The sequence below is a fragment of the Rana temporaria genome, chromosome 1 (assembly GCF_905171775.1).
Source record: "Rana temporaria chromosome 1, aRanTem1.1, whole genome shotgun sequence".
Taxonomy (NCBI): Eukaryota; Metazoa; Chordata; class Amphibia; order Anura; family Ranidae; genus Rana; species Rana temporaria.
The window spans coordinates 414782440-414795404 of record NC_053489.1 but is presented as its reverse complement, the minus strand read 5'-3'; the positions used below and the strand labels follow the sequence as shown (position 1 = coordinate 414795404).

Sequence of the window (12965 nt, the reverse complement as noted above, 5' to 3'; positions counted from 1 at the left end):
CAGTGTCCTATCATCTGAGGGTACAGGCTTATATTCAATAGTCTATGAATATTTTGTCTGTGTTTTTATTGAGTGCATGTTTTTACATTTGAGTATTAAAAGCTTAATATTTTAGGCATGGCTAAAACCATTGTTTGACACTATAAGACTGAGAGGTGAGGGGTCGAACAGCCTTTCTCAACTGTGGTGCCACCTGAGGTTGTCAGGGGTAGGGATGGGCCGAATGGACCCTTGTTCAGTTCGCACCATAACTTCCAAACAACGTAAAAGTACAGACCCAAATAACAAACCCCATCAAAGCCAATGGGCCCCAAACGTCAAAAATCAAAAGGCTTAAATGCAAGTAATTGGGCATACAATAGTTATAGGGGTCTGGGTCCTGCCCTGGGGGACATGTATCAAAAAAAAGTTTGTAAAAAAAAATTATTTTTAAAGCGGAGGTTCACCGGTAAAATCCTGTTTTTACCCTTAGTCTGATGCTCATTTAGTCTAGGGGAATCGGCTAGTGGTTTTAAAATCCGAGCAGTACTTACCGTTGTAGAGGGCGATCTTCTCCGCCACTTCCGGGTATGGGTCTTCGGGACTGGGCGTTCCTTCTTGATTGACAGGCTTCCGACGGTCGCATCCATCGCGTCACGGTTTTCCGAAAGTAGCCGAACGTCGGTGCGCAGGCGCAGTATAGAGCTGCACCGACGTTCGGATTCTTTCGGCTACTCGTGACGCGATGGATGCGACTGCCGGAAGCCTTTCGGAAGACTGTCAATCAAGAAGGAACGCCCACTCCCGAAGACCCATACCCGGAAGTGGCGGAGAAGATCGCCCTCTACAACGGTAAGTAATGCTCGGATTTTAAAACAACTAGCCGATTCCCCTAGACTAAATGAGCATCCATCTAAGGGTAAAAGAGAAAAAAAACAGCATTTATCGGTGAACTCCCGCTTTAAATGAGCAGTGACTTGTTGATATTTAAAGTGAAAGCCTAAAAAGGAAAAATTCCTTCCAATATAGTGCCTGGGTGGTCCACTTGGTCTACCTGTAAAGTGGCAGATCTGCTGCAGCAAGAATTTAATTATATAAAGCCAAAAAAAAAAAAAAAAACCTTTCCTGCAAGCTGCCTTTATTTTGCTGGGGAGCCAGTGTGTATGATGAGGTCACAATGTAGTGCACTGGGAACAAGATTATATATTTTTTTGGATCCATTCTGGTGTCACTTTGGATATAAGTAACGGGTGCGTTAAAATTGGTCTTTGGGTGTACGTGGCGCCTTCCCATCATAACCCTATTGAGATAATCTTGATGAAAGCAAGAATTGGCCTTGCTTTAAAAAATTGCAATGATATGCACCTGTCAAGCAGGTGCTGAAAAATTGGTCTTTCTCTATCGTACATCACGGGACACAGAGCTGGTTCAATAATTACTAAGTGGGTTATATAGTCTACCTTCAGGTGATGGACACTGGCACTCTCAAACAGGAAGTCCCCTCCCTATATAACCCCCTCCCCTACAGGAAGTACCTCAGTTTTTTCGCCAGTGTCTTAGGTGTTGGTCACGTTTGGATAGTCATGCTGTAAGGGTCCTTGGGGCCTAGGCAGGCTAGGAACCGGATCCGTCCTAGGTGCCTCATAGCCAAAGTGGACGGTACCCGGGCCTCGGTGTGAAGAACGAGGTTTGGCCTATAATGCCTCTCCTCGGAGGGCTGGACCTTGGGTTCCAGAGCTTTGTGCCTTCTAAGGACCAAATGTTTTCTGCTGCCAGGGTGCTATATAGGTCCAGGGGAGTGGTGCTCCTATTCACAGGACCCCGGTCCTGAAGGTCAAAACCCACGGTGAGGGGTGAAGGCTGGGCCTCTTGCTTTTTGCAATACCCTGTGGCATGGAAAGGTAAGCTAAGGAGGTACTTATGGAACTTGGTTCAAAGGTAAGGCTTCCTTTATTGGGGTTGTATGAGTTAGCCTGTTAATTTGCTTCCATGCATTAGGCGAATGTGTCCACTATGTCTTTTAGACAGGATGGTCTCTGTATCTACCCATACGTTTATTCCCCTGGCCGGGTCCCAGCTTTCAGGGTGGCATATTGGTAATCAGTATTTTATGTTTGTATTACCCTGCTGTATGTACCTGACATCCGTGTAACTAATGCAGAGGTTCGTTTTGGCGCCACGGGACCGCTCCAGCTGCTCCTCGCCCTGAACGCTGTCCTCCCTCTGCTGTCTCCATCTTGGACGTAGCGTGCACGTGTACGTGGCTCTCGATTTATACGTTCAGGAGGCATGGCTGCTAGAGGGGGAGGAAGGGGTGGGCGGGCGGCCGGACGTCCTCTCCCCAGCGTGGTGACGCGGTAGTTCACATAAGGGCTGAGCAAACCCAGCAGTCGGCTGGGACACAGAACTCTGGGAGGTCCACAGGTCTATTGGAGCTCAAGGAGCAGTGACAGGACAGTGGCTCAGACGGATGCAGCCGTTTTTCTTCAGCTAGATTAGGCTGACAAACTAAACCCCATGGGGGACCAGGCCTGTTAGGCATACCTTAACCTCTTAGTACCTGGAGCAGTATGGCGCCTAAGGGGACGGGGACTGCAAAGAATGCAAAAGCTGCTAAGAAACCAAGGGGGTTCCCCATCTGGTTTAGAGGACCTTGGTCATACCTCTACAGTTCTCCCCTGAGATGCCAGATATTGCTGCCACAGGCGAGCCATCGGAGTGCGGTAGCTAGCCCAACACTTCCCCCCCCCCCTGTCTATGTCACAGAAAAGGTGTTGGCTTCTACCCTTGGGGGGCTGGAGCAAAGGCTTACAGCCTTAATTGCTGCTTCCTTGTCTAATAGGAAGCGGGCTAGATCCCCCTCTCCCCGGGGCCAGTCTTTGGGCCCTATGAATTTTTCCTCAGAAGGAGAATTTTTAGGGGATCAGCCTGATGATCTCGGGTGGGGGGAAGGCTCCAAAGTTTTGCGCCTGCTTGGCAGAGGGAGGTATCCGATGAATGGGTCCGCTCAACCATCTTGCGGGGTTACCAGCTGTAGTTTCTGGGGTTTCCCCCTCCTTGCTTTCTGGTTTCAAATTTACCAGGGGACCCTGGAAAAAGAAGGTCTCTCTTGATGGCCCTGGATCGACTCTTGCTCCAGGGAGTGATTGTCGAGGTGCCAGCTCAGGAACAGGGACTAGGGTTCTACTCGAACCTCTTCATTGTTCCAAAGCCGAATGGCGATGTCAGGCCAATCTTAGATCTAAAGGGCCTAAACCAGTATCTAAGAGTTCGATCATTTCGAATGGAGTAAATTCGCTCAGTAGCTGCAGAAGACATTTTAGCGTCCATAGACATAAAGGACGCATACCTTCATGTCCCTATTTTTCCAGGGCATCACAGGTTTCTGCGATTTGCGATAGGCCCACGCCACTTTCAGTTCGTGGCTCTCCCTTTGGGTTGGCCACGACTCCTCGGGTCTTCACGAAGATTCTGGCACCCTTGTTAGCCAACCTAAGGGCCCAGGGGATTGCCATTTTGTCTTACCTGGACGATCTATTATTAGTAGATCATTCAGCCCCAGGTTTGAATCAGGGTGTGTGTCTCGCGCTTCAGTACCTGGAGTCCTTCGGTTGGGTCATAAACAGGGACAAATCAGCCTTGGAGCCAACAAAGAGATTGGAGTATCTCGGCATGTTCCTCGATACCCACCTCCAGAAGGTGTTTTTGCCCCAAGCAAAGATCTCCTCCATACGAGAACTAATTTTCTCGGTGCTAGGCAAGGAGAGACCATCGGTCCGCATCTGCATGCGTCTGATGGGGAAGCTGGGGGCAACTTTCGAGGCAGTACCTTATGCGCAGTTCCATACAAGACAATTGCAGGGGGCCATCTTGTCAGCCTGGAACAAGAAGTTGCAAGCATTGGATTATCCAATGGTTCTGATGAGGAGAAGCGAGCTGATATCCGGCTTCTCCAAAAGGTACATCTATACTGCTAATTGGGGCACGGATTATCCGTGTCCTGATTATCAGTGCAATCCCACCAGTGATGCCAATATGTGCCCATTAGTGCTGCCCAACAGTGCCTCCTCATCCGTGTCACCCATCAGTGCCACCTCATGATTGCAGGCTGTCGGTGCCCATCAGTGCAGATCAATGAGAGAGAAAAATCGCCTATTTGCAACATTTTTATAATAAACGACGAAAGTTTTTTTTTTTCTTGTTTTGCAAAATGTTCTTTTTCGTTAATTTAGCAAAAAAAAAAAAACGGTGGTATTTAAATAAGTGTGTGGGAAAAAAAACATGCTAAAAATGTTGTTTCGAAACAGTGTTGCATGACCGCGCAATTGTCATTCAAAGTGCCACAGCGCTAAAAAGCTGACACTTGCCCAGGGCAGGAGGTTCCCAGTAGGCAGAAGGTTAAAGTGTGCATGTTGTAGGTTTCCTAACATGACTGTTTTCTTTAAGTATTGTCCATTTATAAGTAATGATATTTATGTGATTTTATTCACAGAGAAAATGCCTTGAAAGATGACATAAAAAATAAAACAAAAGATTCATTGTGTAACAATGAGAATACTTTTGCATCTCATCTTGTCAGATTTGCAAATATTAGGCCTTCAATAACAAGGTATGTGTGAAGATTTATTTATTTTTCTCTTAATTCTTTGGGGGCTTAACAATTTACCATTTTTTTTTTGTAAATGAGATTTGTTATATTTTACAATGGGCAAAAGGATGCATTTTTATTTAATTGTACATCACAGGAAGCATCACAGAGGACTTTATACACAAGACTACTAATGCTGCCACCTTCAAGTGAAAGTACACTTGCCAAAATAAGACAGGAATGCTGGTCAAGACATAAGTCATCCAAGCCTCAGTTTTGTGCTAGTGTCTAAAGATGATGGATGTCTCTCTCTCTGTCTCTCTCTCTGTCTCTCTCTCTGTCTCTCTCTCTCTGTCTCTCTCTCTGTCTCTCTCTCTGTCTCTCTCTGTCTGTCTGTGTCTCTCTCTCTCTCTCTCTCTCTGTCATATATATATATATATATATATATATATATATATATATATATATATATATTTTGCTCCCTAAATGAGAATTAGACATTGGGGAAACAAAAATTGTAGGCCAGTCTAGGATAACCCCTCCTCTACCCAGCATTTCTCAGTTTTTTGCTAGTGTCTCAGGAGGATGGAAAGCTTTTTATTTTTTTTCCACTCTGCTGAAAAAAGTATCCAAAATTTTGGTAGCTTCTTTTTCCCCTTATTTTTTTTTACTCTTCTTTCATTTACTTCAATCAAGATACCTTGCTACACTTCTGCTTGATTTGCTGCTATATGTCAGCTATCCTGATTGCCATGCTTGATGGGATGCGTGGGGTCAGTCTGGAATATGACCTTCTAGCACTGGGCTCTTCCATTATGACTGTTCCAGACCTGAGTTTATTGGCAAAAGTTAGCTTTGGAGTGCTTTCCAGCCCAGAGCCATGCCATTGCCTCAGTTCTTGACTTGTCTCTGAAGACTGAAGTTGAGTTTGCTGTTTGGGCTCAGCACTGGAAGGAACCTTGTTTTCATTACTGGGTGCCTTTCAAAATACCTCTACTACCACAGGATCTATCGCAGAACAAGTTAATGCTACAGGACTGACGTCATCCACTGTGTGGCGTGTTGCATGCTCTGTTCTCTTGTTCCTGAAATTTAGTGTAGATGAAGCATTGCCCAGTTGTTGCTCCTGCCTGCCAAAGTACCATGTGAAACTCCAATCTCTAGTGTGTTGTCTACCCTCAGTGACTTGGCCACTTCCTGCAATATGACACTCATTGGTCACCAATTTATTTTCAGATTGCAGTAAATGGTATCCGGTATTAATGGGCTTGGGCACATTCCGGTCGAGCCCGTCCGGAAACTGTCACACGCCAGTCATAGGCAGTGAGGCATTTCCTGACCGGCATCTGCACATACACATGCTGCCACTGATTGGCAGTGTGCAGTGCCGGCTTCCTGGCAGGCTCAATGTGAACTTGCCCGAGTCCATTGCTACAGATAGGCAATGTTAAACTGAGAAAATGTTTTACTTCTTCAGGAGTGAATGGGTCAGTACAGATGTAAAGGACTGTTTTCGCTCCCCAGCCCCTGTTGAGGCTCAGGAGGCAGACTGACAAATCTCCAGACAGAACAAATTACAGGTTTCATACCGTGTGTGTGTGTGTGTGTGTGTGTGTGTGTGTGTGTGTGTGTGTGTGTGTGTATATATGTGTAATATATATATATGTGTGTGTGTGTATGCATGTATGTATGTATGTATGTATATGTATATATATATATATATATATATATATATATATATATATATATATACACACACACAAATTTATAAGTTTACATACTTTGGCAGAATTTATAATTTCTTTGCCATTTTCCCGAGAATATGAAAGATAATACAAAAACTTTTATTTCACTCATGGTTGGTGTTTGGTTGAAGTCATTTATTATCAATCAACTGTGTTTACTATTTTTTAATCCTAATGGCAACACAAACTAGCCAAATGGCCCTAATCAAAAGTTTACATACCCCAGTTCTTAACATGAAGGTTAGGTTACTATAACCCAGCCAGCACAGAGTTCCCTCTTACATCAGAGTCTGCATATTGCCCCCTTACAGTGCAAGGAAACTCTTATGTAAAGGGAAACACTGCAGATCATGATGTAAGGGGGGGCTCTGTTGTGGAGGAGAGCTCTGGTGAATAGAGACCACCTTCCACAGAGTAAAGGCACTAAGGTAAGGGGGGGTTACTAATATAAGAGGAAACCTTTATATCAGTGCCCCCTTACAATGTTGTATTCACTTCCCTCCTTAGATCAGTGACCCCCCCCCCCTCAGACTGGCTTGGCGGCGCTGTCACTGACCTCCTCTCAGGTGCACCGTGCAGGGCTCAGTCAGTCCGCTCTGGTTTTATTGTATAGTCTCCTCTTCACAGTCCACACATGTCTGTCTCTTCCCGTAACCCCCATCCTGGCGGCGCTCCCACTCTTGACTCCTTTCTAGGATCCCCCTCAGAGATTGCAGACATGATAAAAGACCAGAGATGGTCAGAGGCTGCGGACATATTGCGGGAGGTGGACAGAGGCTGCGGACATACTGCGGGAGGGAGACAGAGGCTGCGGACATACTGCGGGAGGTGGACAGAGCAGCGAATATAATAGTGTCCTCTCACCCCCTCACAGTAGCCTCCTCCTCTGTCCACCATCATATTACTTCTCCACATCATCGGTATGCTGTGTCCTCCCCCTGTGACCCTTTCACCTCTCCACAGGTCAGGGCAGCACAATGCTGCCCTGACCTGTGGAGAGCTGAAAGGCACACAGGAGGAGGACACAGCATACTGATGTGGAGAAGTAATATGATGGTGGAGTCTGGACAGAGTACATCCGTCTCTGTCCCTCCCCTGCATGCCATGGCTTCACCGTCCCTCCAGGCTCCCAGCGATGTCCTCCTTTCACTTTGATATCCCCCCACAGCCCACAGTTTTATCCTCCCTCCTTCCTCCCTCCTCACCCCTGCTCGGCTCCTCTGCCTATGGCAAGTGCACTGCATGAGCCACCCACCAGGGGCCGCCATAGTGTCCCTCCCATCTCTCGATCGTCTTTGGCGTCGGGGGGCGGGGCGACATTACGTTGCTGCACATTCACCGCCCGGGCGAGCGCATACAAGCTTTCCCGAGCCCGGCTGGCTCCGGGAAGGCGCATGGTCGGCTCGCACCCGATGCCCGTAACGAACACCCCCGAAAAGGGGGTTAAATGAATAGGTTGTCCGTAAATCTACGGACGGTTGGCAACACTGGGCGCATGGGCACTCTGTGCGCCCTCTCCACAGAGAACATTGGGGTAAAGAATTATTTCCCCAAATACTGTGAGCAACCAGGATTCCACAAAAGTAACTGGGTTTTTTCCCTCTGCTCTTTCTGGTATACCAATTGGCCTCACGTTATTGCGTCTCATCCTGTTCTCCAAGTCGTCAAGACACGCTGCATGGTGAGCAGTCAACGTTACATTTTGCTTCACCTCCCGCATCAATGGCTCCATATAGTTGTCCACTGAGCTAACCCGACCCTCTCCCTTTGTTTTTGCATGTCCTGCCTTATGAAGGAGACTTCTGCTTTCACCCCTTTTATCTCAGCCGTTAAGACAGTGATAGATGTGGTGCCTGTATCCGCCACCATTATGTCTCTAAGCGTTTGTTCTGGGCCTTCCCCTGGGGATTGTAGTGGCTTCGTATGGGAGGAAGTATGTGCACTTACTTTTATCCCAGTCTGCAAGCATGCCAGTCGGATCCTCCAGGGGCACCGTTTCATCTGCATCAGTGTGCATTGGATGTGTCATCCTTAGCAGAGAATGACTCATGAGGGGCCTTCAGAGAGGATCTGCACGGCCTCCTTGTACTTTGCTTTTGCTGAGCGCTGAGACCGGGTGCCATCTTGGGCTGCCAGGTCTGGGAACGAAACTGCTTCCTTAAGCTTTTTAGCCAACGGGATGTGGGGGTTACCTCATTCAGTGGTTGCCTCAGGGTTGTGGTGATCCGCTAGTGCCGTTTCCGATGAACGTGTCTGTGGTAGGTCACCTCGAGGATACTTGGCAGGATCGCGGCGGAGAAAGCGGTACGCACGTCCTGTTAAATTTGCCCCCGTTCCGACATTATTTGAATTCCTGTGTCCCTCCAACGTAGAACGAGAAAGGATCTTTGTAAAAATATTTTTCTTGGAGCCTGATGAGGGATGCAGGTCACACTCCTATGATTCATGCTCTCAGTGCAGCTTGTACAAACTGAGGCATGTTGTGTAGAGGAGGGAATATCCTGGGGTGACCTACAATTGTTTTGTTTGCTAGTGCCCAATCCTCAGTAGGCAGAAACAGTGTCTGAACCTCCTCCATTTTTTATATATATATATATATATATACAGTAGGGCAAAAAAGTATTTAGTCAGCCACCAATTGTGCAAGTTCTCCCACTTAAAAAGATAGGGCCTGTAATTGTCATCATGGGTATACCTCAACTATGAGAGACAAAATGTGGAAACAAATCCAGACAATCACATTGTCTGATTTGAAAAGATTTTTATTTGCAAATTATGGTGGAAAATAAGTATTTGGTTCCTACAAACAAGCAAGATTTCTGGCTCTCACAGACCTGTATCTTCTTCTTGCCGACCAGCCTCCGTAGTTATACAGCGGCAGGTCGGCTCGGCTGCGTGAGCTAACGTAACTAAACGTCATCTCGCAGTTCAGCCAATAGGTGCGCACGCCCCCCGCTCGCCCCTGATGCCGACGCGCGTGATCACCGCTGGGCCCCCCACGATTGCTCGTTGTAAACACACAGCTCCCAGGCCTGTCGGGGGAGAAATTACTTATCGTCTGTTCATACATTGTATGAACAGCGATCTGTCATTTCCCCATGTCAGTCCCACCCCCCTTCAGTTAGAACACACCCAGGGAACATAATTAACCCCTTTCTCGCCCCCTAGTGTTAACCCCTTCCCTGCCACTGGCATTTTTATAGTAATCAATGCATTTTTATAGCACTGATCGCTATAAAAAAGCCAATGGTCCCAAAAATGTGTCAAAAGTGTCCGAAGTGTCCGCCATAATGTCGCAGTACCGATAAAAATTCGCTGATCGCCGCCATTACTAGAAAAATCAAATATTTAATAAAAATGCCATAAAACTATCCCCTATCTTTTAAACACTATATTTTTTGCGCAAACCAATCAATAAACGCTTATCGCAATTTTTTTTTTTAACGTAAAATATGTAGAATAAGTATCGGCCTACACTGAGGAAATTATTTTTTTTTATTTATATATATATATATATATATAATTTTTTTTGGGGGATATTTATTACAGCAAAAAGTAAAAAAATTTTTTTTTTCAAAATTGTCGCTCTATTTTTGTTTATAGCGCAAAAACGAAAAACCGCACAGGTGATCAAATACCACCAAAAGAAAGCTCTATTTGTGGGAAAAAAAGGACACAAATTTTGTTTGGGAGCCACGTCGCACGACCGCGCATTTGTCAGTTGAAGCGACGCAGTGCCGAATCGCAAAAAGTGGCCCGGTCATTGACCAGCAATATGGTCTGGGGCTGAAGTGGTTAAGAGGCTCCTCTGTCCTCCACTCATTACCTGTATTAATGGCACCTGTTTGAAGTTATCAGTATAAACGACACCTGTCCACAACCTCAAACGGTCACACTCCACACTGGTGTGAAGAAATCTGTGGTAGCAATAATTTAAAAATGGAAGACGTATAAGACCACTGATAATCTCCCTCGATCTGGGGCAAAGTGGGAGAACTTGCACAATTGATGTCTGACTAAATACTTTTTTGCCCCACTGTAAAAGTTAACATCTTTTTGTGTGCTTGCATAGTAACAGAAAAATGTCTCTGTTCTTCATTTGTCTTTTTTTTTTTTTTTTTTATTGTGACAGGATTGATATCTCTGACCTTCCAGTGACGGATGAAGATGAATTTGTCATTCATGATGATAGAGATTTTGAAAATGATCCTAAAAGTTTCAAAAAGAAAACTGTAAAAATATCTGACGGCAAAAAGAATAATAAAAGGAAAAAGAATGTTGCATGTGAGGTGTTTAATGTAAGTGACTGCTCTACTCTATTTGTTCACTGGTGGTGGTGGGGCGAGGGGGGGGGGGGGGCGGGGCGGAACGGGCCTAAAATTGTCGGCACATCTACCCCTCCCCTGCAGCAGCCGCTCACTGCCACGGGGGAGCTGGAGGTGCTGGATCACATGACTGGACAGGGCCTGATTAAAACGAGGCAAGTACACAGATCTTCTTTTTTACACACGGTATGAAGGATTGGTAAGAAGGGGCGAAGGAATGTTTTTAGGAATAATTAGGCTTTTCTTCCACTTTAATTAGAACCTGAGCCTACACAGAAGTGTTTTGAATTGCACCCCAATGCAACTTGCCAATGGACATGTTTTGTAGTCTGCTGTGTTAAAAGAATTGTACTTGTTCCTTCTTTGGTACAGCATTCCAATGGGTCATTTTAACTGAATGCATTGAGCAATGCATGGTAATAATGGCTCTACAATAGCAACTGGAACTTGTGCCCAGCAAAAGTCTGACACATTTAACCACTTCCATACCACAGACCGTCATATGACGTCCTGGGCTTTCAATGAAGATATCTGAATGATGCCTGCAGGCATCATTCAGATATAATTTTGTTTTCTGCCGGCGATTCCCTGCACAGTAAAAACAATCATAGAGGCTCTGCAGCCGCTTGATTGTTTTTACAGGTGGGACTTATTTATATCTTGGGCTTTTTAGCCTAGAGGCGATATCTGGGGACTTTTAGACCCCAGATCTTACTGTGAAAAGGCCATGTCATGCCCTATTCCTATTGCAAGGGATGTTTACGTTTCTTGTAATAGAAATAAAAGTGATCAAATAAAAAATGTAAAGAGAAAGTTCAAAAATCTAAACAACCAGAAAATTCCACATGTGAATCTATAAAAGTGTATTATATAAGTCCATACAAGTGCATTCATGATTCCATGAGCATAAACAAATCCAAAAAAATGAAAATAAAAAGTTCAAAGAAAGTGGGCAAAAAATCCCTCTCACTGAAAAGTGAAAATCCAAGATGTGCTTGAATACAAAATGTAGTCACCACCACCACCTTTAAGTGAATTGGTCGCTCACCTCAGGAAAAGGCACACCTGGGTCTAATCAAGCCTTGTTTTAAACATAGGAAGATCCTCTGTAATCAGGAACGCCAGCTCCAATATCACACACGCTCTTTAGATAGAACGATTTCTCCAATAGTGCTTTAATAAATAACACTCTTTCATCTAATAGGTGACTACAGGAAAAAAGGAAGCTGAAGTCACCTCTTCTCCCCTGGCTTGCCAATTGGATAGTGAAGAAGTATTGGCACATAAATTTGAATTTCTCTGTCTCTGCCTAGTGTCATCTTCCAGGGGGGCCCCAGACTCTGCAGGAACGCATGTTTGAGCAGTATATAATGTAACCACTTCTGGACCACCTGCCGTTGTTTTACATTGGTACTTTGAAGAGGAATACCGTTGTTATGGCAGCAGCTTGCTACCATAACCCAGATATCCTCTTCTTCAAAGGAGTGGTCCGTTTCAAGATGAGTGGTCTCTGCGGCGGATTCGCCACAAGATCACTTGGCGGCCGTAGAGGGCTCCCTCCCACCCCTCTCCGGTGCCCTCTGCCGCTTACTGGAGCCGTGGGCAGCGGTGGACGCTATTGCATCCTATCCCTGGCTTGGCATGGAGACAAGTGAGGGGAAGATGGCCCCCACCCATCTTCATATCACTGCAGGGCGGAAGCAATGTCAAAACGTCACTTCCACCCATAGTTCTTAAAGGAATTTTTTTTTTTAAATGACTTAAAAAATTTCTTTTTGACCCCATATCTCACATCTAAGAGGTCCCATAATGCTTTTTTTCTATTACAAGGAATGTTTACATTTCTTGAAATAAGAATAAAAGTGACACAATTATATTTATATAACAGTTTAAGGCCCCTTTCACATGTGCGGACCTTATGTCCGCTTTTTCATCCATCCGTTTGCGGATGAAAAATGGACATACATTGGTCCCTATGAGATCGCAGATGTCAGCGGATAAACATCCGCTGACACCCGATTTCGTCCGCCTCCGCAATGATCTGATTCTGCAGAAGGAAGAAAACCCTATCTTTCCTTCCGTCATCGGATCGGATGAACACGGACACACGGTCCGTGTTCATTCATTCCTCCCCAAACGGGAGAGCGGAGAAAAGACGGGGGGGGGGGGGCGCTGCACAGTGTGCGGGGACCGCCCTGTCATCCGCCGGCTCAGCATGGATCAACGGAGCGATCCCCGCTGAGCATACGGATCGGATCATTAATGATCCGCCCCGTGTGAAAGGGGTCTAACAGTGTAAAAAATAAAAGGTAACATAAATAAGAAAAA

At 45.6% G+C, this 12965-nt stretch overlaps 1 protein-coding gene across 3 annotated transcripts in view; it reads left to right on the top strand.

Annotated features, from left to right (window-relative positions):
• CENPC (centromere protein C) overlaps positions 1–12965 on the top strand; it is a 230583-nt gene that overhangs the window by 104619 nt on the left and 112999 nt on the right. For all 3 annotated transcript variants that reach the window (XM_040324693.1, XM_040324684.1, XM_040324677.1), the window contains exons 16-17: positions 4472–4588; positions 10445–10610. In XM_040324693.1, the coding sequence (XP_040180627.1) occupies positions 4472–4588; positions 10445–10610 (283 nt within the window). The remainder of the gene's footprint in view (positions 1–4471; positions 4589–10444; positions 10611–12965) is intronic.